General features: G+C 51.0%; 1 protein-coding gene across 7 annotated transcripts in view; it reads left to right on the top strand.

Moving 5' to 3' along the window:
* ARHGEF9 (Cdc42 guanine nucleotide exchange factor 9) overlaps positions 1–8,122 on the top strand; it is a 207,146-nt gene extending 199,024 nt beyond the window's left edge. For 6 of the 7 annotated variants that reach the window (XM_030967637.1, XM_030967638.1, XM_030967644.1 and 3 more), the window contains one exon: positions 4,268–4,519. In XM_030967637.1, the coding sequence (XP_030823497.1) occupies positions 4,268–4,449 (182 nt within the window). In that variant the 3' untranslated portion in view covers positions 4,450–4,519. Of the gene's footprint in view, positions 1–4,267; positions 4,520–6,817 lie in introns of those variants that run through there. The other variant, XM_030967639.1, reaches the window with a different exon arrangement.
* The last annotated feature ends 18,251 nt before the right edge of the window (positions 8,123–26,373 follow it).

Below are 26,373 nucleotides of genomic sequence, written 5' to 3'. Positions count from 1 at the left end.
CTGGAGGTGTGTCCATGGTTTCCCTGCGTGTGGGGTGCAGTATTCAGGAGGAAACTGAATTTGTGGAGGTTTTGAGCATTTCCTGAAAGATAAAAGTTGCTGTTGAGCTCTGAGGGAGCTGGAAGGGTCCTTAGGCAGTACTGCCAGCAGGGGTGGCGATGTCACTGTCCCCTCCCCAGCTCTGGCTCTTGAGCAGCAAGGGACTGCACAGCAGGGTGGGGGCAAAGCCTGGGAAACAGCTGCTGATCAAAGGTTAAGTGAAATCTCCTAGGTGGGGGATGGAGTAACCAGCTTGTAAGGCAATTTCCATGGTTGTGTGGAGGAGATGTGCGTGTTCTCCGTGTCTGTGTCGTGTGAGCCCGGGGAGGGGCATTGTCCTGCTGGATGATCTGTCTGCACGAGTCCCTGTGGATTGCCTGTGGGTTACCAGCATGCTTCACGTGCTGCTCAAATCGTGTTGGAACCCCAAAGAGAAAAGACACTTTGGAAAAAAAAAACCCCAAAAAACCCGAAACACAAAAAAATCCCCCCAACCTAGAAGGGATAAACGAGACAGTTTTAAATCTTTCTAATTGTTTCCTTCTGAGCTGAGAAATCCAAAAGGCTCCAAGTGACGTTGCCTGGTGCTATAAAAAGACGTGATTTCAAGTGACAGCGCAGCATCTCTCACCAGTTTTGTCTAGCCAAATTATGAATCTGGGAATTTTCTTGTTCTCCTCGTGAGCAGCTCTCCCAGCCCCGCCCTGTGAGCGATCCCTCCGTGCAGCTGCAGCCGCGCTGCAGAACGAGGCACAAACCAGCAGAAGGAGCTCCAGCTCTGCCCGTGGGGTGGAGTTGGCTGCTGTGCCTGGAAATCGTTCCTTACCCATTGATTCTTCCCTTTGTGCTTTGAATTCCGCTCGCCACGCTGCCCAAAATTGCCTTGGAAAAGAGCTTTGCCCATCTCTTTCTGGTGAATTGCAGCGGAGTTATGGCTTTGCATATTAAAAAAAAATCTCCCTCAAGAGACAATTTTTCACGATGGCCCCGAGTTCTGATGAGGGAACAAACCACTTCAGAGCAGAACAGAAAAATACCTGCCTGCCGGACCTTTCCCAGAATTGCTCTTTCTTAGGATTAGAAGATGTGCAGATTAGGTGAATCTTGCCCTCCCAGTCCAAAAAAACCAGAGAAGTCATTCTTGGGGCACCTGAGGCTATGGCAAAGTGCTGTCTCCCAGTTCCACAAGGAAATGCATTCTGGAATGACCAGAGCACAGTGGTTGTATTTGCATGTCCCACACACGGCGAGGGTGCATGTCCTTGAGATCCACAGGTTTGATCCTTCAGGCCATTGGAGGAACAAGAGAAATGTGAAACCTTCAGCTGCTTATGCCAGGAGAACCAGCCAGGAGCTTTTGGCATTCCTCCAGCCCAGATGTTGATGCCAGTTGCCCAGATCACAGATCCACACACACACCTGTGGGAAGAGCTGCTTTCCTGAGGGAGGGGGCAGGCCGTGCATGGGTGTGTTTCAAGCAAGGACAGACATTTTTCAGGAGTTTTGGGAAAGAACTGAATGGGGTTTAGAAGTGATCTGGCCAGGGGAGTCTGCCCTTTTCCCTTTTGGAGAAGACAGACTATGGGTTCCATTCCTTGCAGTAACTCCATCACTGTCAGTGGACATCAGCCAGACTGTCCTTTCTCTACTTCTTCAGCTTTCCAAGTGCACAGCATTTTGCTGATCCAGGAGACTTCTAGCATTTTGTATCATCATTGAAATACATTAGTTCACCATCCTCAAACTGCTTTAGAGGCAGTAAAGAGCCCAGCCACAGGATGCCAAAGCCATGGGGCCATGTCACTAAAGCAAGATGGCTTCAAGGACTTGCAAAGCTAAAAACAATTTCTGTGTTCCTGCCCAGTAGCAGCTTTAGATTCACAGCTCTGCTGTTGCAGAACATGAGTCATTTTAGTGGCACGAGGACTATTTGAGGTAATTTGTGGTCCGTCTGAGAGCCAAAGCAGATTTATTTTCCATCTCTAGCCATGTAAGGGACCTGTAACAGATCCTAACGGTCCCACAGATCCTAAAATCCCTCACCAGTCTCTGCTGGAAAAATTGGCCTCCAGGAGAAGGTTGACACTCCTGAATGGGCTCAGGGCTGGAGTTTGTCCTCTGCAGTTGGTCTCACTGGCCACACATTGGCCAGCCTGGAGATGGGCAGCTCGGAGCAGGACAGGGATGGGAGAGGTGGGCAGAGAGGAGCTCAGTGCCCTGCCCTTGCGGGTTTCAGTCACACAGTGATTGAAATTCAAACGGTTCCTTGGAGTTCTGTACCAAGGAGGGTGGTGCAGAATTTGTGTCAGGTTTCCTGCAGCTGCCCCTGCCCAGGTGTGACCCCAGCACAGCTCTGGGGCTGCCCTCGGCTCTGCAGCTGGCAGACAGGACTTGGAGAGACAGAGTAGAGAAGTCCTTGATGAGTAACTACTCCAGCATGCAGGTACAGATGCAGAACATCTCCAGGTTGGTCTTTCCAAGTTTGAACTGGTAATTGTGATGAATTCATTAAAGGTTAATGAGTGTGAATCACAGAGCAGTTTTTGCCCACTGTGAGGAACGATCTTGGTTATTCTCTACAGTGGACAGAGAGCTGCACAAAATACAGTCAAGAAGGAGGAATCAGTTAGATGTACTCAAGACATCTCCATCTGGTCTGAACCTTTTAAGCATTTTCACCCTCCATCGGTAAATTCTGTAGCAGGGAGAAGCGAATCAATTCTCTTCCCTAAAGTCACGCCTTAGCTCCTACCCCAAAGAGGCCCTGCCTGCCCCAGCAGCACCTGGCCCAGCTGTGTGGTGGGTGAGCTCTGTGGGTGCCCTCGTGAGGCTTTCCCTGTGTGTCAGTGCCCGTCGTGTGCCGCCGTCCGTGCCCGGCCAGCGCTGGTGTGTCTGTGTGTGGTAGGAGCCGCATTGCTGTGCACACCTTGCTCTGGTTCCTGGGCGCTAATCACCGTATTTTGCCTTCTCCAGCACCTTCCCAGCCGAGGATCTCAAAGTGTTTTACAAACATTAATTAATTTAGCTTCACAACCCTCCTGTGAGGTAGGTGGGGGATGCCATCCCGCTGTCCAGATGAGGACACTGAGCTGCTTGGGGACAGTGGCCTCGCTGCGGTGGTTAAAAGCCCGGGGAGGTGACGGCCCCCTCCTGCAGAAGGAAGAGCAGTTCTGCATGATCCAGAGGTGGCCAGAGCTTACAGCAAGCTGCTCCACAGCCCTGCTCCTCTCTCCTTCCTGGAGTCATGGTTTCCAGCTGGCCCCGCTGCCCCGAGGCTGAAGGAGGGGTTGTCTTTGTGGGGAAGGACATCCAGACTGTGTCACTGTGCCCCGTAGGCTGCGCTTTGGTGGTGACACACATCCCTTCTGTTCCACTTCAGTCACCCTTTACTCACCATCCTCTACAGCAGGATGCTGAAGCCCCCTCTTTCCGTGGGAAAGCTGTAATGGTAGCATCCCCTCTCTCTGTTCCTGCACAGGAGCTGTGCCTCACCTGTGTGGGAATTGAACATCTCAGCCCTAAAAGCGTAGCCTTGCCAGTCCATGCATTGCTCCCAGTTTGGATTGAGCAGAATCAGCTTTTTCTGCGTTGTGTGCAGCCGCTTTTGGGCTGAGACCAGACTGGTGAATTGAGAACAAACCCTATGGAAAAGTCCTAAACTGTTCTAAAGAATGAGTTGCCCTCTGTGTAGGTGCATCCCTGCAGGGTAGGGCTTCTTGCACAGCAGCTCCGCTCCGTTCTGTGTGGGAACCGGAGTGGGGTCATGCTCGGGGTCGTGCTCGGGGCTGGTCAGTGGGGCATGTTGGGGCAAGGCCGTTCTCCAGGGAGAGCTGGGAGGGAGGGTGAGCAGGAGCTTGGAACGGGAGTTGTTAAATGGGAGCAGGATGAGTTGGCCTTGCAGGGCAGGGCCTGTCCTGGCTCTCCTGCCTCACACAGGACTTTTCCATGAGGGCGGGCAGAGCTCTGCCCGGCAAAAGTAATAGATCCTGTCCCAGCCTTGGAGCTTTGGCTTAGGGAGGCAGCCTCGGAGCCCAGAGGTCAGGCAGGCACCAAGATTGGAGATTGGCCAGCCCTGGCATGTCCTGGCATGTGGGACCGGTTAAGGAGTGATAAGGAGTGATAAGGAGCGATAAGGAGTGATAAGGAGCAGTAGCATGACGAAGAACGACTATTGACCCGATTGCTCTTTGACTGATCTGTTTCTTTTTCCCCCCAATCATCGATGCAGGTGTGAGCTACTCCAAGTCGGTTCCTCCAGCCTACCCACCACCCCAGGATCCATTAAATCAGGGACAATACATGGTGACAGATGGCATATCCCAGTCCCAGGTCTTCGAGTTCACCGAACCCAGACGCAGCCAGGCACCATTCTGGCAAAACTTCAGCAGGTTAACACCATTCAAAAAATAATACCTAGAGAGATGGAGAATTTTAACTTAAAAGAACTAAAATTTAAAAAATAAAAATAAATAAAATTATATTTATAGATGGACCTTTTTTCGGAGAAGCACTGTTGCAACTAAATATATATACATATATATATGTATACACACATTTTAAAAATAATAATATATATACATATATGTATATATATAGAAGGACCAAAAACTTTTTTTGTTGTTTTTGGGAAGTAATCTGCTACTAGATACTAGGAAGCACCAATGATTTCTAACCATGTGACCTGTTTTATTTTATTTTACTCCATTGGTTGGACATCTCTTTTTGTTGGGATTTTTTTTTCCCGTTTTCCTTCATTCCCATCCAAGTCGTCATTGGCATCCCAGAATGCTTTCTCGCTTGTGTGACTCCGTCATGGAACTTCCTCATGGACTACATTGGTGTATATTTCCTTTGATTTTATTTATGGGGGGGTGTTGTTTGTTTTTTGGAGTGCTGGGAGGTCTCTGCTCCCTGTCCCTCCCTCTCTGTCCCTCCCTGGCTGTCCCTGGTCCCCAGCCCGGGCGCTGTCCCCGTCCTGCATCCCCCGTCTGACTCGTGCCTGTCTGGATGTGCTCCCTGTGCTCCCGCTCCGCTGCGCAGTATTTCTCTGGCTTTAACTGTTCTCTCGTGGGCAGGTGAAACCCAGCAGAAGGGCAAGCAGCTATTTAGGAAGTGAGGGATGGGTTTTCCTCAGTTCATCTTTTGTGTTTTTTTAAGCACTTGTCTTTTTCTCAATTCGGTGTGATTTGTTCACACTCGGAGTAAGACGGAGAAAAGAGAATCAGGGGCTTTTCTTCTTTTTGCTTTGTTTCTGTGGGCTTAACTTTGATTTATTTTCTTTTCAAGCTGAGACACTTGAAAAGCCCACTCCTATCTTTGTTTTCCATGCAAAGATAAAAGCTTAAAAACCAATGGCTTCATGCCTCCATTGCAGAGAGGAAAATTGGCTCCAAGGCTCTGACAAGCGGCCAGTTTTCTGTCTTCAGGAACTAAGGTCCCATCCTTTGGCCACACTCAGCCTGCACAGCAGCACCTAACGAAGCACTAATTGCCATTTGCAGCAGCAGTGACCCCAAAAGTGAGCCCCAAAAGTGGCTGCTCTCAGTGCCCACCCCAAGCTGGGTCCCCCCGAGCTCTGCCCCCTTAGCGGAAGGATCCTCGCCCCAGCCCTGGGAGTGCCCACCAGAGGTTGAGCCCGAGCTGCAGAGGAGCTGAGAGCTCCTGGCAGCAGCTGTGGGTGTGACTGGGCAGTGTGGCCATGCTTCTGTGCCCAGTCCCAGCTGGTGCTGGTCCAGTCCAGGCCCCTCTGTGTCCCCTGGAGGGGTCAGCGCAGGGGGCCTGGGCTGATGGATCAGCCCAAGCCTCCAGGTCTCTTTCTCTCTCTTTTTCTCCCTCTGGAGATCCACAGCTCTATTTTAAAGACCCTTCCTACAATTTCAGCCTTAAGTACATTTGTTTGCAAGTGCAGGAGCTTATGGTTAAGCTTGTAAAACAGACCATTGTCAGGAGGAGGATTTTTTTTTTCCTAGGGCAAATGAGACTGTTTAACCAGATTTAGAAGATGAACTTGAAATCTTTGCAGACCTATTCTGCAAGCTCCTTTGAAAATGTGGGATGAAGTGATTGATCAGGGTATTTGTCATTTTCTTTGGAATCTGATCCACCACATAAGCACCCCAGGACAAAGAGCATGGAGATACGTTTTTTTGTTGGCTTTTTTTTTTTTTTTTGCCCCCAAGAAATCCAAGTGAATGGGAAGACCCGAGAGTGCGATTTCATTGTTTCCATGGAGCCTGTTTTATTTCAGGGCATGTCACAAGGGCGGTATTATTTTTATTTAAATCCAAAAATAATCTCTCTTATACTTTTGAATAATCTAGAAACTATCAGTAACCAGCAAAGCCAGATTAGTGTTTTGGAGAGGAGGAGTGGCCCCTCTGTGACAGGCAGCAAGCAAACACCAGGAATCCCAAATAGGAAGCAACTCAATTTTATATCCGAAATTATTTTTATGCTTTTTTGTATCTTTGCATTTTTATGGCTAGATTTTAATGTGGGATACATAGCAAATATTATTTTGTTTCTTTGACAGAGTGGGTATTTAAAGCAGTGCATGAGATGGGTTCTCGTCAGTTAACTGAAATGTTTTACTATTTCTGAATGGCTGGAGAGAGGCAGAGAGAGAGAGAGAGAGAGAAAGAGAGAGATTCCAAAATGTTGTCAACATGATGAAAATTTCACTTGCTCCTTTTGCCTTTTTAATTGCTTAGGGAAAAAAAAACCAACCAAGTAACAAGCACATTAGTTAAGCCTGTTCATTTACTGTTTTGTGCCTCAGAGAGTGAGAATGAGACATCCATAATTTTTATGAGAAGATGCTTCCTAAATATTCAGCACTAGGAAAAAAGAAACACCACCGCCACACCATTATTTGCATCATAAATCAAGATCTGACAAGGCCACTTGTTGGACTCGCAGCTTCTTTGTTAAGTGGGAAGCCCGCCCGGGCAGCGCCGCTCGCGCTGGCGCTGGCACAGCGGCCGCAGGGACGAGGGGCTTGGCTCTCAGGCCTTCAAGAAAGCTCTTCCCCTCCATAAATTGCCAAGGTGCTGCAGGAGATGGAGCATTGGCACAAAGAAGAACCAGCACTGGGTCCCACTTGAGCACCTGCTGTGGCTGTCCCAGCAGGGAGCAGGGCTGGAGCGTGAGTGTGACAGCGCTGGGAGCAGCGCCCATGCAGACGGGGGTGACTTGACTGAGCATCTGGTACAGACTTTTCATTCCAATGCCAGACAGGAGGAACCCACTTCCCATTCCATATGCAGAAACAAGAGAGTTGTAACAAACTTACATGTTTACGGTATTTCTCTGGCTGAATCTATATATATATATATATAAAAAATAAAAAGAAACCCTCTTCCCTAGGTAAATGACATGCATTACCCTTAACCTAGACACTAGAACAGAGGATCTAAATTCAAGACTTTCGCCTCCCCACCCTCTCCAAAAAGTCAAACAAGAACCAACCTAGGTGCATCTAACAGTTGTAAATAGAAAATACTACATAGAGAAATATATTTGAAATTTGTTTCAGTTTCTGGATGGGCACCAGCCGTCCATTGCAATGTTATTGATAGTACACTGTGGTGCTTTGGGTTTCTGGTTTTGTTCTCTTTATGCTCTGTCATCTTTTCATTGCAGCTACATTTCAGGGAACATGTATATTTAGTAGCTATTGTAAGTTCTGCATGGCATCACCAAGCTTATTTTTCCTTAAGAAGAAAAGAAGAGTCTGTAGGAGCTTAAAGGCACTATGACGACAGGGACTTGTAGCAGAGAATTTAAAAAAAAAAAAAAGGTTTTTAAAATTCTAGTTTGAAGCCAAATACTGATATTTTAGTGCTTTTGGGGTTTTAACAGTAAGAGCAAAAAAAGAAAAAAAAAAAGAAAAAAAGGATTTTGGTAACCCAGCTGATCCGCACTTGCCAGTTTTATTATTTTGTTTATATTGGACTGTTTGACCCTGTCAAACAAGTGTCAAAGTTGTGTGTATAAAACAAAAAAAGTGTTTAAAAAAGTGTTGTAAAGACACTGAGCCTTATGAAAATATTTATGGAATTAAATAAAAAGAAGTGAAAAGGCATCTGAAGGCATTTTACATCATTTTCCTCAGAGCGGGGTCACCCTTCTCCCAAAGCTGAGCATGGGTGGGCTGAGCTCCAGTGGCCACCGAGACAGCCACCAAAAAGTAGCATTGTCCTGGAAAAATCCCCCTGGCCTTGCTGTGTGCCCTCCTCTGAACCGAGGGAATTGATGAGGACAGAACCCCTGGCAGGGGCTGCTCCGAGTGCACCTCGGATCAAACACGGGGTTAAATCCATTCTGTCCCTGCTTTGCCCAGCTCCCAGCCCACGGGGGACAGACAGACAGACAGACAGACATCCCAGGTGTGCTGTGAGCAGCTGGCAGCAGCCCAGGTGTGCTGTGAGCTGCCCAAGTGTGCTGTGAGCATCCCAGGTGTGCAGTGGCCATCCCAGGTGTGCTATCAGCATCCCAGGTGTGCTATCAGCATCCCAGGTGTGCTATGAGCATCCCAGGTGTGCTGTGAGCACCCCAAGTGTGCTGTGAGCATCCCAGGTGTGCTATCAGTATCCCAGGTGTGCTATCAGTATCCCAGGTGTGCTGTCAGTATCCCAGGTGTGCTGTTAGCAGCCCAGGTGTGTTGTGAGCAGCTGGCAGCAGCCAGGTGTGCTGTGAGCATCCCAGGTGTGCTATCAGAATCCCAGGTGTGCTGTGAGTTGCCCAAGTGTGCTGTGAGCATCCCAGGTGTGCTGTGGCCATCCCAGGTGTGCTGTGAGCAGCCCAGGAGCAGCTCGGAGCCCGTGGAGCAGAGCAGGATGGGTTCTGAGGGGAGGGAGCCCGGCCACACCCGGCCCTGCTGCAGAGGGTCCTGTCCCGGACAAGGAATGGGGTTTATCTCTGAAAAGCCAGGTGCTCTCTCCAACCCCGGTGGCATTTCCCAGGTAAGGCAGGTGAGCTGTGTATTTCTAGACAGCCTAAAAATGCCATTATAACCAGGTTGGGAGCGGTGCTCGTTGTCCCTCAGGCACCGGGGCCGGGTGCTGGAAATGATCCCCGCCAGGATTGTTCCTTCAGGGAGGGCTTTCCTCTCTTTTCCCCGGGCTCCTGTCGGGGTGAGGAGTGACCAGGGTTCTGTCACACGTCCCGCACAGGTGAGGGGATCAGACAGGGCAGTAAGAACCCACAAAGGCCAAGGTGCTCTGAGAGAATGAGGGAGGAGAGAGGCAAAGCGCGCCAAGGCTCCTGCGGGGCCGCGCCTTGAGCAGCTTCAGGAGCAGCCTCGCCCAGACCTCAAACATCCCAGCTTCACATCTGCCTCCTGCTTCAGCAACGCCCCCAGCCCAGCTTGTATCTCTTGCTTGCCCTGCTTGCAGTGGAGAGGACGCTGGGGCTGTGCTGGGGTCCCCTCTCCCAGCGGTGCTGTTCCCCTCTGGGTGTACCTGAGGGGAGCAGGGAACAGCAGGGACCGCACACCCAAACTGCATCTCATTGTCAAAGCTGCCCTTGGAGAGCTCCTGTGCTGCCAGCCCGCTGTCTGTGCAGGCCAGCAGAGCCTTCCAGCGTTCTGCACTCCCCAGGTTTGCAGAAGGAGCTGTGGGGAAGGACGGGAGAGCACAGGACCCGCTGGGGATGGATGGGCAGGAGCGCAGGCAGCCAGCTCTGGGTGTGCTCTGGGACAGCAGCACCACCGAGGCTCCCGAGGCTCCAAAGGAGCCCTTCCCTGCCCTGCAGCCCCTCCCAGCCCGGCTTCCCTCTCCATGGCCGGGAACGCTGCTGCCGCCTGGAGCTGATGGCCAAATTCTGTCTCCCGTGAGATCTGTTTGGTTTCAGCTTTTCCAGCCAGCCAGCATCCAGCTACTCCGAACTTCGCTTGCATAAAACAAAAAGCAAAACCAAAGAAACCCATTTCAAGCCCCTTCTCTTGTGGGGAGGCTGGGGTTGTTCCAGGGGGACAGCCCAGGTGTGTCTGTGCCTCACCTGGAGCACAGGAACTCGTGTAGAGCTGGGAACAGCCATGGGCAGGGTGGGCCTGGCTCCTCCTGGAGTGAGAGATGTGTTTGTGAATGGCAGGAGTGTTTGGGAAGGGCTCTAAGGCAAAGGCCAGCTCTGGTTATCCCTGTGTGTGTTCGTGCTGTTACAGAGCAGCTTTTGCTTTTTAAGGAATGAGATTTTCAGTCTGAGTGATGCTGCAGGGATTACACATCCCAATCCACCCCAAACAATCAATTTTCTTCTTACTCTGGAGCTAAGAAGCAGCACCAGGTTCTGCACTAAATGCAGCAGCAGGGCAGCATCCCAAAGCATGTAATGCACCATCTGTGCTGGTTTATAAGGAAAACAGAAATTGCATGTGCTGGGAGATGAAATAGGAATAAGTGGCATTTTCAGAGTGTTTCCAAGCCCTGTCCACCACAGTCAGCTGCTAAGGAAGGACAGGAGCTGTTAAATTACAAATATAATCCCCAAAGCTGCAGGTACAAATTGTAAAACTGTCTTTATTTGTCTGCACCTCCCACCTTTGCTACGGGAAAGAGACAGAAGGTATTTCTGAAATGCTTTTAATGTTCACATCCTTTTTTCTTCCAGCTCTCTCCAGGCAAAATTCATCCTGGTGAAGATTTGCACCTTCTCCTGTCAGAGCCACAGGAGTTTGTCACCTCTTGGAGGTTTGACAGATCTCTGTGCTCAGCCCTTTCCCAGGCTGGAAATGGCTCAGAAGTTTTCCCTGTTTCAAGAGCCCCTCAAGGCACATCCCCAAATTTCCTTCCAGCCCCTCCCTGTCCAAAACCAGGGTGGCCTGTGCGTTGTCTGAGGACACAGAGCACTTTCCTCTTCTCCTGATACCAACAAAACAAGACAGGGAACACTGGGGAGGATTTATTTTCCATTCAGGAGAGTGTGTTAAAGGTGCCACCCTTGCAGGAACATGTGTCTCATAAAGAAATCATCAGTGCCTGGTCTGGGGCACCTGTCAGATGTGACACTGCTGGCTGTCACTGCTCCAGCTGGGAGAGGGGGAGCTGGGAATGACACTGGGGGGACAGGAAGGGGAATACAGGGCTGGGGGCACACAGGGCTGGATGCAGAGCTGGGGACAGACACACAAGGGGCTGGACACAGCTGGGGACACAGGGCTGGACACAGGTCCTGGACAAACAGAGCTCTGGACACACAAAACTCTGCACACCCAGAGCTCTGTTCACAAGCAGATGCTGTTCACACACACAGACCTATAACACACACCTAGAGCCCCTCTGGCCTTGTTCCTGTTTCACAGCTGGAACAGAGACACATTTTTGCCAGGATCTGGGTTTTCCACCACAAATCCTGGCACTAAATTCCCCTATAAATAACCTCTGAGAATCAGCTCCAAGACACTCAGGGCTGCCTTTGTGGCCAGCCCTGGAGCCAGTGGAGTTAACTTCAGAAGAGAAGTTTCCTTTCTGTTTTTCACCTGGAGAAGCAATTACAGGATCTAGTGGTGTATTTGCTTCTCTTCTTAGCTCACCTTTACAAAAGCTGTTCAGCTTTTATTCAGTAAATCCTCAGAGGGTGTGGATGTGCATTCAAACCTCTGCAAGGTCATAGGAGATCAAAAAGCAGCTGGCCCTTGCCCACAGTGCAGTCTGCCCTGGGTGGAAGTGGTTTGGGACTTAAGAGGAGCCTCATCCTAAACACAGCAGCCTTTAAGTCTGGTTTGACAGAGGCTGGGTTGACACCCTGAGCGCTGCAGAAATGTGAGGGGAGCAGCAGGTTTGAACAAAGAAGTCATTGACAGGTGTCAGTCCCTGCTGCTGTGTCACAGAGTCCTTTGTCACTGCTGCTCCTGCAGCCTGGCCGCTCCAGATGAGTGGTCTGGGCAGAGCTCTGCTGAGCTGCACTGCCCAGCCTGGTTTCATTTCAATCTGCTGCTGCTGACCTGGACATTTGGTGGCTTTTCCTTCATCAGTCACTCCTGTGCAGGGAGATTTGAGTCTGAGGAATGGCAGCACGTCTTGGAGTGGAATTGCTTTCCACACATTTGAGCCATCACACAAGTCCTCTGTGCTCTGTTTGTTTGGATGTTGGATAAAGCAAAGCACCATTTGCTCTGGTTTAACTCCTCAGCAGCCAAACTGTGCTTTTTCTGTGCCAAAAAAAGAGCAGCCTGACAGCACAGAGCTCAGGTGACAGAAAGTGCTTTTTACAGAGCCTGGTTTTTACACAGCCCTAAATCAGCAAAGGACAAGACAAGCAAATTGCACTGATAGTGCAATTGTCAAAATCTCTGTCACTTGCTGCCTTATCTGTCCTAAACCAGACTGTTTGTATTCTGTGATTGATTTTAGTTGATGTGTGATTTATTTTTTGGCCTGGCTGGAGCCCAGCTCTGCTGTGTTGGTGTCCAAGGCCAGCTGCAGAGGGCTCTGGCATGGCCAGGGGACACCCAGGGGACACAAAGGCCTGGGACAGTGCCCAGGAGCCCTCCCTGCGCACAGGTGGGACCAGGGTGGGGCTGTGTGCACAGGGAACAGGGAGGGATTTTCCCTGGGCTTTGTCCTGACTCTGTGATTCTCCTGGCTTTTCATTAAAAGGCACATTGGTGACAGGTAAAGGCCACACTCCTCCTGCAGCTCCCAGGAGAGCTGTCCCCACTGCCTTAACCAAGCCTTGTCCCACAGCTTTTTCAGGGAATGTGTGACCATCACTCTGCTTTCCTCAAAGTTTCACTCCCCCACAGATCCAGGGCAGCACGAGAGGAGTGCCTGGCCAGCCCTGCTGCTGCGGTGGTTTCACGCAATTCAGAGGAAATCCCGAATCTTTGGACCAGGAAAGGACAATAGGAGCTCATACAATAAATACCCATAACTGCTGGGAGCCAGGGGGGCCACGGGCTCTGGCTGTGCCCAGCAGGGATTGCTGCCCCTGCCCAAGGACTGAGCAGCTCCCCGAGCCCCAGCTCTGCTGCATCTCCTGCTGCTGCTGCTGGGACAGGTGACTCCCAGGTTTGTGTCCTTGTGATGGTGGCACCCCAGGTTTGTGTCCTTGTGATGGTGGCACCCCAGGTTTGGATCCTGGTGACTGTGGCACCCCAGGTTTGTGTCCTGGTGACTGTGGCACCCCAGGTTTGTGTCCCAGCCCCTCCCTGGCTGCCATGCCCTGGCTGTGCTGTGCCCAGCCGCCCTGCTGGGCAGCTGGGGCAGAAGGAGAAGGATGGAGAGAAGCAGAAATGTTGGCCCAGGCTGGTGTTCCCCTGTTCCTCCTGTCTGGATGCACCATTAAAGAGTTGGATTGTGCTGCCTGCTCACAGCTGAGTGCTTTCAGCCTCCACAGGGCTCCATTAAAGACGCCCCTGGCTGTGTGGGGGTCCCAGGTGGGTTTGTGGAGCAGGAGGGTAAAAACACTTCCCTGGCAAAGGGAAATGGGTGCTTGGATTTCCAGCTAGGATGTGCTGGCTGTGGATTCCCAGCACAGGGAAGCCAGGCTGGGGTGGCAGGGGCTGAGCTCTGGCATCTCCTGCAGAAGAAATCAGAGCCCCTTCCCAGAGGCTGCTCCAGCAGAGCCCACGTTCACCCCAGAGCTCATCCCACTCCCCACACTGAGCCCCTGGGAGGGAGGGCTGGAAGCAGGGTTACAGGGGTGGCTGGCACTCAGGGAATGCCCCAAAACCCAGAGATAACAGCTCTGAGAGGGGGGAAATCCTGCTCAGCACTGGGCTTTGTCCTGACTCTGTGATTCTCCTGGCTTTTCATGAAAAGCACATTGGTGACAGGTAAGGGGGGGTAAAGGCCACACTCCTCCTGCAGCAAACACAAACAAAGGCTGATCCAAACTGCTGTAGAAATGCCAGTTTGAATGTCTGAATTCCATCCCCCACCCCATTATAATCCCTCTGCCATTCGCAGGAGAAATTCCAAGAGGGCAGCAGGGAAAGGGCCTTGCCCTCAGTGCCAGGATTATCCATCCCTGCACCAAACCACGTCATGTGAACACAGAGCTGCTCACTGGGCTCTGCCAGGGGTGCAAAGAGCCTGGAAACCAAGAGAAATGCTGGGCTGGGCTCCCCCTGTGCCCGTGCAAACAGATGGTTCCAATAAATAACCATGGCTGGGAGGGTTTCTAGCCAAACCTTGTGGAGGGATCCTTCAGGTGGAACTGAGCATGGAGAGCTGCCAGCAGAGCCACCAGCAGCTCTGTCCAGCTGTGCTTGGAGCGAGGAGGCTCCAGCTGAGGGGCTGGGAAAAGCCTCAGCAGCAAAGGCAGAATGAATGACGTGGGAACACTTGTCTAGGTAAAATATATGGAATTTTAAAAAAATTGTTCCTCTTGACTCGTGGCTCGTAACGAATTAAAGCTGCTCTGGAAAATCCTCATTTCTGTTTGGCTGCAGTGCTGGAGCTGGGGAGGGCTGGGCTGGGGTGGCCTCAGGGGCATCACTGCAGGGCTGGGGCAGCACCAGAGGGCTGAGGGCTCCCAGAACCAGCTGTGACCAAAGGCAGTGTGTGCAGAGATCCCAGGGCTGCTGCAGGGCACACCTGGGGACACAGCAAAAGCCCCTTGGTGCCTCCTTCCCACCCCAAGCTGGGCATTTGTGCCAGCACAGCCCCTCTGAGGCGTTTCTGGCCTCATGGTCCTGCAGGGATGGACACAGAGCTGGCTCCCCAGGCTCTCTGCAGCCTCTCCAGCCCCTGGAAAGGCACCCTGGGCATGCAGGGGCTGGAGCAAGCTCTCAGCCCTGGTTCACCCAGAGCTGAGCAGTGGGGCAGGAGCAGGGGGTGCTTTGGTTGAGGAGCTGGGTCAGGCTTTGCTCCTGCTGGACACCCACAGATCCTCAGTTTTAGTCCTGGTTTTGTTGGCTGCTCCCCCTTTATCCTCACGTCTCCAGAGCCAGTCAGGGCTTCACTCTGGGCTTCCAGGATTTCAGCCTTTCCCAGGAAACAAAGCTCCAATCCAGGCACCACGAGGGTTTCAGTGCAGCTTCAAATCCCCCCCTCCCCTAAATGCTGCAGGAGGAACAAGGCTGCCAGGGAAGGAGGGGATCTCAAGGGCACTTTATTGAGCTAAAAATAAGTTCATTCAAGGAAAACAAAGCCCACATCCAACAAAGATGCGAGGGGATGATGGCAAAGAGATGATGGCACAACAAACCGGGAGAAAGTCCCTCTTCCCTTTTCCCTCTTCCCTTTTCCCTCTTCCCAGACTTTGTGCTGAAGCCACAGGAGGGGTGAGGTTCTGCTGCTGAGAAAGAAGAGGTTGTTGGGCAGCAAGTGTGTTATAAATGATATCCTCAGGAAAGCTGGAGTGCAGCAGAGCTCACATTAACAAGGCAGAATTAAAGCAAGGCTCCATCATGTGAGCCTTACCCATGGTTCTGCTGGCTTCTTGCACAATTAACCTCGGAGCTGGGGGCTGCTCCTGTGGCCTGTTCTTTACCAAGGCTGTCCCACTCTCACCCTGCGAGGCACAGCTAAAATTAGCTGGGCAAGAATTGCACAGCCCAGCCACAAATTAGCAGATCCAGAGCGTGATGCTTGACATTGTCCCAAAGTCCTCAGCTCCCACTGAAAAATAAAGCTGGTCTGGAGACTTGGACTTGGCAGGAGAAGGGAAAGCTCAAAATAGACGTGGCTGCCTGCTCTGGGTACGGAGAGTGCTGGCTGCGTGGTTTAATTAGCTCCTGTTAATGAAAAGTAAATTTTCAATACTCTCTCCTCCAGATTTTCATCTTGCCAAATGCTCAGATGATGCACTTTCAGATGGTTGAACTTCTCCTAAACCCCAAACAGTTGGAAGCTCCACAGTAGCCCCAACCCCAAGGTTCAGCTCCACATTCCCAGCAGGACAGGTTGTTCCCAGGCTGGAAAACCATGGGAACAAACCCTCCTAGTGCAAGGGCCAGGACTGCTTTTCCTCTGTGCTCAGCTGCAGAAACCCCTAATGCAGCCCCATGGCAGCCCCAAAGTACCTCCCAAAATCAAAGGTGACATGCAGATGACCCAGACTGGTTGGATTGTGGAAAAATGTCCAGCAAAAAATACCTGAGCAGAGCCATGAAAGGCAAATTGAGATTTATTTCAGTGAGGGCAACCCCCACTGCCTGGCAGTGCCTGCCCAGCCACCTCTGCTGCCATCAGAAATGGGAGGACAAATCCCTTCCCTTCCTTTTTACTAAAGCCCGTCTTCACTTAAAATGGGAGAAAAAATAAAATGTTTTCTTTCCAAATGAGCAATCTGCACTTTTATTTTCCTCTTTCTAAGGGCACCATTTTTACCCCGTGGCTGTGGGTCAGAGGGAGAGCAGGGGAAGAAAGCTCTCCTGGTTCTTCTGGTTCTTCTCCCTGAGAGCAGCAGAGCCTTTGGCTTAAGAAATCCAGGCAAAGCTGCTGAGGAAGTGATGCCAAACCCCAACCATTCCAGGGTAACTCTGAAACCACTGCCTTTGCTGCTGCGCTGCTGGTTTGATTTCTCCACTGTCCATCTGTGCTCAAAAAAACTCCTGGAGAAAGTTCCCCAGGGAAGCATCCAGAGAGGGCCCGTGCTGGAAATCAACACCAAAAATCAACACCACTGCAAGGGGAGACAGCTCCATTTCATTTCTTTGTCCCCTTTCTCTCTCTAGCTGGGATCTCTGACAAACAGTGGTGAGGGGGTTTCTGACAATTACATAAATCCAGGCAGTTGGGCTGCTCCCTGTCCCTGCGTTCTGACTGCCCCTTAAGTGCTTGTTGTTAATGAGGGGTAAAAGATTGGCCCTTTTGTTCTCCAGAGTGCTGGAAACGCAGAAAATTTGTATTTTTGATGCATGCCAAATTCAGCAGAACAGGGAAGAATTTGATTTTTGCTTTCAGGCAGCGTTTTTTGTGTCACTATTTCCATTTATTTGTGCAAATGTCTTCCCTACTTCTGCTTCTGCTTTGCACTGGCAGCTCAGGAAAAGCAGATAAGAGAAACTGCTTTTAGTGCCTGCAAACTAATTTTGTGAAATCAATTAGCACGTTAATGAATTAAAGAGTGTTACCATTTTCACATTTCTTCTCCCCGATAATGCCAAACACTGGAATTGGAGGGCAAAGATTTGCACAGTTTGTTATTGCTGGGAGCTTTGCTAATTATTTTTTCCTGGGAGCTTTGCTAATTATTTTCTGTCCCAGGAAATGCCATCAAACCCTGGTGAGGAGGGAAAGTACCAGGCAGGGTTTGTTCTCCACGTGAAAAACACTTGAGAAAATCCATGGAAAAGGAATCCCAAAGGGAAATCAATGAACCCCAGCCCTTCAGGGCCTTGGTACTCCCAAAATGTGAGAGCAGAGAGGAGCTGGAGAAAGCACATGAGGAGCAGGAGGGAAGGAAAAAGGAAAATACCCCCAGTACATCATTGGCATGGTGGTGAGCCCTCCTCTGGTCGGTCAGAGGGGAGAAGGGAGCTCAGCACAGCTGAGGAGCTCCTGACCCAAACCCAGCTCCCTACTCAGTTTTCTCATGACAAAGCTGCAGGTGAATTGTATTTCCCTTCACTTCCCTCCTGGCCCCACAGCCTCTGCAGGTATTTCCCTGTCTGGGAGGAGCAGGGAGCCAAATTCACACATAAAATTATTTCTTTGTGCTTCTTACAGACCTGGGGGCTCGAGGCTGCTGAGGGAGAAGGGGGATTTGCCTTCCCACATTTTTAATTTGAAATAACTGAATAAAAACTCTGTCAGAGCTTAGAAGAGAGTTGTTTCCATCCTGCTGCCCTGGCCAAGCCCACCCAGCAGAGCATCCACAAATGTCACTCAGCTGGAAGGAAGATGCAGAGAATCCAGAGGGAATTCACAGGGCAGCATTACTTTCCTTCCAGTGGACACACCCATCACACAGAGAGGGATCCTCCCCTCCTGGCTGGGAGGGAGACAATTCCAAGAGTCACTGGTTGAGGATAAACAAACCTGTACAGCAACACAGCACAGCTGTGTCCATCCCAGGGCTGAGGATCAGAGCAGGCACAAGCAGAGAAGTGTCTGAATTCCCTTCTCCATCCAGCATTCCCCTTTTGCCCAGTGCCAGGCTCAGAGGGAGCCAGGAGCTGATGTGGGAGAGCTGGAGCAGAAAAATGTGTGGGGTGAGTGCAGTTCAGTGATTTGGACTCTCCCACTTTTGGCTGCACTTCTTTGAAATGGTTTGGGAGCTGGGAATGAAGGGGGATGAGACTTCAGGAGCTGCTTCCTAAAAATTGCTGGCTCAGAAGAAATGCCACAGGGGAATTTGGATTGAAAAATCTGCATGACATCACAGCTTTCACCCAAAATAACGGGAAGAAAACCAAATTTGCAGCAGGCTCAAAGCAAACCATTGATGCTGCAGCCTGTGGGTCAAGGCCAGGGGGAGAATGGGGCAGGAAAGGGGCAGGAATGGGGCAGGAATGGGGCAGGAATTCCTTCCCCACACAGGCCCAGCAGGAGTGGGAGCAGCAATGCAGACCCCAGCAGGGTTTGGGGTCCCCAGCCCTGGCAGCAGCAGCAGCAGCTGGGAATGCTCCCCTGGGCTGAGCAGCCCCAGCTTTGCCAGGGCACCCCAAAAAGGAAATCTCACACTGGAGTTCAGAATAATTCAGTTAAAATTTAGCAAATGTCCCAGAGAGGAAGGCTCTGCCGGGAAGGGCCACAGAGGCTCCAGGTGCCCCAGGCTCTGCTCACTGAAGGTGCAGGGGATTCTCTGGGAGGAGATTGCAGGGTCAGCTCTGAGGTTTTTTCTCTTTTTTTTTCTCATTTTTTTAAAATTTTTTTTTAATTTTTCCTTGCACCAGCACTTTTTGCCTTTGTGTCTCAGAGGCTCCTGTGTTGGGTGCCAGCCCAGCTCCCACACAACAAGGAGGAACAAGGGCAGATCACAGGCCCAGAATCACTGCCCAGAGAAGAAATTTAAGCTCCAGTCCAGAGTCCCCCTAACAAGATGAACACTGTGATCTCTCCTTTGGATTGGTTCAATTTCTCTTTCCAACCCCAACCCAACAACCTGGCTCTGCAGCTTTCACTACAGACACCTCAAATCTTGGTTTTTAGCAGGTGAAATCTGCATTTAGAGGAGAAGGGCTCTGTCCCCACAGCCCAGACTCCACAGGCTCCTGCTCCACAGTTTCCTCCCCGTTGCCTGAAGGGTGCCACATCTCCTGTCCAGGCTCTCAGTCCTAAACCAGCCCTGCTCCAGGGCTGCTCCTTCCCAGTTTTGCTATCTCCCAGTCCCTCAGGGCTCATTAAGGGCTGAATTAGGCTGTCCACGGCCCTAATTAATCCTTCAGCTCTCTGGGAAGCAGCCAGGGCTTTTTGAACCGGCGCTCCTTCCCCATGGCGTCCCCTCCCTGCTGGGATCTGCAATCTGCAAGGGCTGGGAGAGAAATCGAGACAGGCACCTCCCCCCGGTGCCCTTAATTGCTGTTAATTGCAGTGCCCGGGTGAGGGGACACTGCAGGACTGCAGGAGACGCAGCTCGGACTTGGCTTGGAGGTTTTCCCCAGGAGCACAGGGAGGGTTTCGGTACAACCCCCACGTGTGGGGATTTCTGAAGGACAGGGAAGCTCCACACCAGGGCAGAGCCAGGGGGAAGACCTGGAAGAGCAAGATCAGGAACATCCCAAGCTGAGAGCTCTCGGGGATGCACGGGGTGGGATTTCTGGGGTGTTTGTGCAGGGTCAGATTAAACCCTTTTCTGACCCGGGGATGGGGCAGCTGAGAGGCATTTTAAAAACTTCTGTTCCATTTTCAGTGTCATGTGAAGGGTGAGACAGTACAGATGTTATAATTCACACCATCACAATCAGAAGCCAATTATTCCCTAATTACAATACACTGTAAGTGCTTCTTGGCCTATCAGCTTTTGCCACACCATGCTGTAAATGCCTTAAAACCAAATATCTAAAATTACCCCTCATGGGTCCTATTACAATGCATCTTTCATAGTTCTGTTTCTCTGAAATATCCAGTCTTATTTACAAGGCCATCCTTTATGTCCTGGACTGTAAAATAATGTGTGAGTTCTGTCCCCACCTGTCAGAGCTGGGCCAGTTCTCTGCTGTCCATGGGCAGTTTTTTCTTTATCTCTCCCACAGCCAACCCTCCCTCCAGGAGATCTCTGCTGTCCATGGCCACTGAGTGTCCCTGCAGGGCTGATCCAATTCCAGCATCCCATGGGGAGATGCTGCGCCCAGGGGAGGAGCCAAGCATTCCTACCTGGATCCAATCTGAGCCTGGAGCAGCACAGCAGCCTTTGCCCCCTGCATTGCCAGAGGAGCAGCTTTCTGCTGCCCTGCATTGCCAGAGGGAGCCCAGGCCCATCTGCAGCAGCCCTGGAGCTGCAGAGGAAAACTCCCCCCTTGTGCAGGATCCCTGCTCCAGCAGCAGCACAGCTGGCACTGCAGGAGGGCTGAGCCCCCATGGGATGGGGCTGTGCCACCCCCTGACACACAGGGGCAGGGACTGCTCTCACTCTGGCAGTGGTTTTTTTTTTTTTTTTTTGGTTTGTACTATTGCTAGTAGTCCAGCTATGTCAGGGAAGGTACAGGTTGGATATTACAAAGAAATTTTTCACCAAAAGAATAATAAAGCACTGGAATGCTCTTCCCAAGGAGGTGGTGGAATCACCATCTCTGGATGTGTTTTAAAAAGGCCTGGACATGGCACTGGGTGCTGTAGTTGAGGTGTGAGGGCACAGGTTGGACTCGATGATCTTAGAGGTCTCTTCCAACCTCATCATTCTGTGATTTGTATTTTTTAATTTTCCTAATAAAGAACTGTTATTCCTACTCCCATATCTTTGCCTGAGAGTCCCTTAATTTCAAACTTATAGTAATTCAGAGGCAGGAGGTTTACATTTTCCATTTCCCATTTCCCATTTCAAGGGAGGCTCCTGCCTTCCTCAGCAGACACCTGGCTTTTCAAACCAGGACACTTTGGAACTTGTTTCTAGTTCCATTTCTCTCTCAGCAGTGTCTGTCCTATTCCATGGCATTTCTAAGTCAGCATTTCTTATCTCAAGGTTTCCATACAGGTGCACACTGTGTGAGCCTTCTGCCAGGCTTGGAGAATTCCCCACAAATTCATTTCCCCCATTGCAGGGGCAGGAGCTGGACTGGGTGATCCTGATGGGAGCGCATTCTGTGATTCCATGACTCCAACAAACCACAGAACATCTCTGCCCCTGATGGGAAAATGAGGGCAGCACCTCCACTGGGATGGGATTTGGGATCCCAGACTGCTCCTGGCAGCTGCTCAGAGTGTGTGGGATGGCTAGGGCAGAGAAATCCTGCAAATAAGATGTGTCCATGCCCGCAGTGTGCTCTGACAACCTGGGAACACGCTGCTTTCCTCACAAACACGTGCCAATGCAGAGAATTAGAGAGAGAGCTCTGCTGGAGGTGTTCAGAGCTCGGGGCACTCCTCAGATCCCAAGGGATGCGGTGGCTGGGCTTCACACTGAGCCCCAAAGCTGCCACAGGGCTTTGGGAAACTGTCTGTGAAAAAGGGAACAGGCTGGGGCTGTCACAACATCTGGACACAGCAGCACCAGCAGCAGCTGTGCAGGCTCCCTGCAGGACAGACCTGAATGGAGCCACCACAGGAACAGCAGAATTCCCCTTGGAATGGGCTGGCCTGGGAGCTGAGCCGGGGAGTCACCTGAGTTATGGGGTCACCAGAGTTATGGGGCCTTCTGAGCTGTGGGGTCACCTGCGTGGCAGGAGGCAGGGCTGGCTCAGCAGCTGAGGGTGGGAGCTCTGGGGTCCCCTCAGGTCACTTTGGGTGGCTGTCACCCCTCGCTGTGACACCTCCCGTCCCACCAGGGCTGTGGGGACACAGCCAGGCCAGGCTGCTCTGAGGGCATCGATGGATTTGGCCACAATCCCTTCCCAGCTCAGCCCTGCTGCAGGCAGGGACCTCCCAGAACATTCCAACCCCACGGAGGGCACTTCCAGGGAAGGGCTGAATCCCAGGAAATAAGGTGAATCCCAGGGGAAGGCTGAATCCCAGGGGAAGGATGGGCTCAGGAGCTCCAGGAGCCACCCTGTGTCCGCAGCCCTCAGCAATCTCAAGGAAACAATCAGAGGTTTAGAAGCTGATTCTCAGGAAAAGTCTTCTCATTCCTCTGGAGTGACAAAATCAGGAAGTGATCCCATTCCACAGCTGCACAGAAAATCAGCTGTGGGTCTTATTGCTGCAATGGGAAACCTTGCTGAGCACAGGGCCTGCACTGCCAGACAGCTCAGAAACCAGGCAAATATTCCATATTTCCATCATCAGTTTGAGAAAAGCCCTGCTGCAAATACTGATTAGGGAGAATAAGGCTGCTCCAGACTTGCCTTTTCTTTTTTCTTCTTGACACAAGAGCAGAAAAGCTGAACTGTCAGAAGTGTGGTGCAGCTTTGGCAATGCTTACCCACCCAAGAGGCTTTTCAGACCCTGATGGCTCACCAGGAACTCTCAGGAGATTTTGTTAATACCAGAAACAAGTAATGAACAGAGAGCTGCAGGTGCAGCCCCAGTTTCTAACGCAGCATTGAGAAAAGTTGAGAAATGATCCCAGACCAGAACTTGGCTTCCCTTGGCTCTGTCACCAGGGTGAAGAAAGCCAAAAACCAGAGGTGCAGGCCTTGTCCTGCCAGTGCTGATATTCCTGCTGGCAGGTGCAGGACAGGGTCCCCGCAGATCTGTCTGCAAAGGAAAACACCTACTTTGATTTTTGAAAATATCCTTGGAGTCAAAGCTTTGTGCCCTGCAGAGGACACATCCAAGGAGTCCTGGATCCTGCAAGCAGAACAGGAGATCCCTTTTCTCTGGATCTTATGGCCCCTGTCCCATTTGCCCAGCACTCCCTCTTGAGTTTTAACCCCCTGGCAGTGCCCAGCTGCAGGTGGGGCACTGCTAAGTAAAGCAAATTATCAGTGTCCTGTTAACCCCCACTTTGGCTTACCAACTCAGTGTCTCTCACTGTAACCCTCCAGGACAAGAAGGGATTTTTGGGGCAGTGCTTGCAGACTCCAGGAGGTTAAGAAGGGATTTTTGGGGCAGTGCTTGCAGACTCCAGGAGGCTGGACCCCACCTGCAGCATCCCCAGGTGTGAGGGGGGGCCAGGGCAGGTTTGGGATGCAGTTTGTGGGGTTGGGTCAGCAGCCAGGGCTCTCATTATGCATCAGCTCTGATCAGCACCACAGCCAAGGCCTTCTGCAATCAGGCCAGCTCATGGCTTTAGGCTTCCCACTTGAAGTTAAAAATAGTTGGCCTTTGTTTCACTGCCAGCCTGGGCAGTGGTGACCTTTTGTGTGTGCCCAGCCTCTCCCTTAACATTTACAGATGCACCCAGCCCCGGAGCTGCTGCTCTGCTCCTCTGCTCTGCCTCCTTCAGCTCCTGCTGCCCTCCTCAGCACCAGCCCTTGTTGAAGATTGCAATGCAAGTTGTTTTCCATTACCATCTGTATGGCAGATTACCTTTGTCAAGTGGGCAGTTTGCCTTATCTCTCTCTCTGAGTGACCACAATCACTCCTCCCTCGGGAGGGGACACCTGCTGATAACAGCCATTGAATGTCCCTGCATGGCTGATAAGAACTACAGCATCCCATTGGGAGATGTGAGCCCAGAGGGAGGAGCCAAGCATTCCTGCCTGGATATAATCTGAGATTCTGGAACACCAGCACGGCTTCTGCACTGGATTCCCCAGAGGAACAGCAGCCGCCTCTTCCCCTGGATCTTCAGAGGCAGAGACTGCAGCTTTCTCCAGGATCCCTGCTCCAGCAGAACCACCCCTGACACTGCAGGAGGGCTGAGCCACAATTCCAATGGGACTGCTGCCAGCACCCTGACCCACAGGGTGTCAGGTTGGGTTCTGACCCTGGCAGTGCTGTTCTAAGGTACTCCATTGTTTATTTTATCCTTTTATTTTTCTTCCATATTAAAAAACTGTTATTCTTGCTCCCATATTTTTGCCTGAGACCCCCTTAATTTAAAATTATAGCAATTGGGAGGAGTGGGGAGGGTTTACATTCTCCATTTCAGGGCAGGCTCCTGCCTTCCTCAGCAGACTCCTGGCTTTCCAAACCAAGACACCCTTCTGGGCAGCACCAGGGAGCTCAGACACATCTGGGGATATCAAACCACAGCCACTGGGAAATCCTCCTCTGGCCCTGGAGCACACACAGGTCCAGGCACGGCACCCCTGCTGTCCCTGTGCTGCTCTGCACGCCTCAAGCTCAGTTTGGCTCCCACTTTCTTCTTAGAAACTTGACTTTGCACCCTCTGAAATGCAGAATTCCCACAGATCCTTGCAGCTCCCTGAGGAAGGATCACTGCGTTGGAAGAACCCAACACCCACCCCTCAACCTCCCCACTGGGAATTTCCAGGCCTTTAAGGGATGAGCTGCCATGCAGACGATATTCCTTTATGCAGGCTGGAATATTTAAAGTTTGGCCAAAAAGGACCATTGCAGCACATCAGGATTTGTAAGCAAACCCCAAACTTTTGCTGGCAGCACCAAAACCAGGTGAGTTATCCCTCAGGCAGGAAAAGCCTCACACTTTGCAGGGAGCCACTGAGGGATCTGATGGGGAACATGGACAGGAAGAAGTTGAACCAAAATCTAATAATCTGGTATTTTGACTGACCACAGGAAGTGAAATTCAAAATATACAGGCATAACAGACAGTGCAGACAGCAGCAGATGCTTTAATTTTGTCACTTTAAAATGTGTCCACAGGAAGAATTTCCTCAAAGAACCCAAGTGAGAAAAGCATTTATGTAACAAAAAATGCAATTAATCTTCAACTCATCCACCTACAATTTCCCAGCAGGCTGGATCTGCTCCAAGCAGCTGGGAGCAGTGGGGACCATGACACGTGGTGGCTTCATGCCCCAATCCATGGCTGAAGTTGGTCCTGCTTTGAGCAGGTGAAGCTTCAGGGGCCCCTTCCAACCTGAGAGCCCTCAGTTACCTGGAGAGAAACTTAGAAACTCCATCTTTTGCTATTTCAGAATGTGGGAAATGAATTTATAGGGAATTCTCCAAGCCTGACAGAAGGCTCATATAGTGTGAATCTGTATGTAAACTTTGAGATAAGAAATGCTGACTTGGAAATGCCATGGAACAGGACAGACATTGAGAGAGAAATGGAACCAGAAACCAGTTTCAAAGGATGGCCTTGTAAATAAGACTGGATACTTCAGAGAAATAGAACTATGAAAGATGCATTGTAGTAGGACCCATGACGGGTGATTTTAGATTTTTGGTTTTAAGGTATCTACAGCATGGTGTGGCTAAAGCTGATAGGCCAAAAAACACTTATAGTAATTGTAATTAGGGAATATTTGGCTTCTGATTGTGATGGTGTGAATTATAACATCTGTATTGTCTCACCCTTCACGTGAGACTGAAAATGGAACAGAAGTTTTTAAACCTCCTCTCAGTTGCCCCATCCCTGGGTCAGAAAATCCAACATCAGAATGCTGTGCTTGCCCCACATTCATCTGATTTTCCTGTTCTGCCCTAATGGTCACAGCAGGAATTCTGGAATGCTGTTTCCAAGCAGTTTGTCTGCTCCTCCTGCCCTCTGTGGGACGAGGTGTTCCCAGCATCAGAGTGAGATGGAAGGGCTGCACCCCTGTCCTTTGGAGATGTCACAACTGAATGTCTGGGAAATGAGGGGTGCAGTGCTCCAAGCCTGCCTCTGGGGCTGCACCCCTGTCCTTTGGAGATGCTGTAACAAAATACCTGGGAAAGGAGGGATTCAGCCCCAGAGCCAGGCTTGCAAAGGCTGCACCCCTGTCCTTTGGAGATGTCACCAAATTCCTGGGACATGAGGGATGCAGCCCCAGAGCCAGGCTTGCAAAGGCTGCACCCCTGTCTTAGGAGAAGTTGTAACCGAATTCCTGGGAAATGAGGGATGCTCAGCCCCAGAGCCAGGGGCTCCTGAGAGAGCAGCTGAGCCCCCTGTCCCACCCAGCCCCAGCAGCACCTCAGGGTCCCCAGCTGCTCGAGTCAGCCCTCAGCCCTGGGCCTGGGGCGCAAAGATTTAAGGGAAGGGCAGAGCAGTGGGGAGCTGGGATGGAGACTGAGCCCACACAACATCTGACACAGGATGAGCCTGTGAGTCAAAGGAAGTGGGAATGGCTGGGAGAAGGATTAGGGGTGGCTGCAAATGAAGTAAATTTGCTGAAGCCCATTGAGTTTCCCTGAGCCATCTTATTTGGGATCGAGTGTGCAGCAGAGCGGTTCACACAATTCTTATTGCAGATCAAAGCCAAACAATTCTGTGTTATTAAATTATTTTTTTAAATCCCCATATCCTGTCATTGAATGTGAGTCTGACAACAGCAGT

This window comes from Camarhynchus parvulus, chromosome 4A (genome assembly GCF_901933205.1).
Source record: "Camarhynchus parvulus chromosome 4A, STF_HiC, whole genome shotgun sequence".
Lineage (NCBI taxonomy): Eukaryota > Metazoa > Chordata > Aves > Passeriformes > Thraupidae > Camarhynchus > Camarhynchus parvulus.
This window is presented reverse-complemented; position numbering and strand designations above follow the sequence as displayed.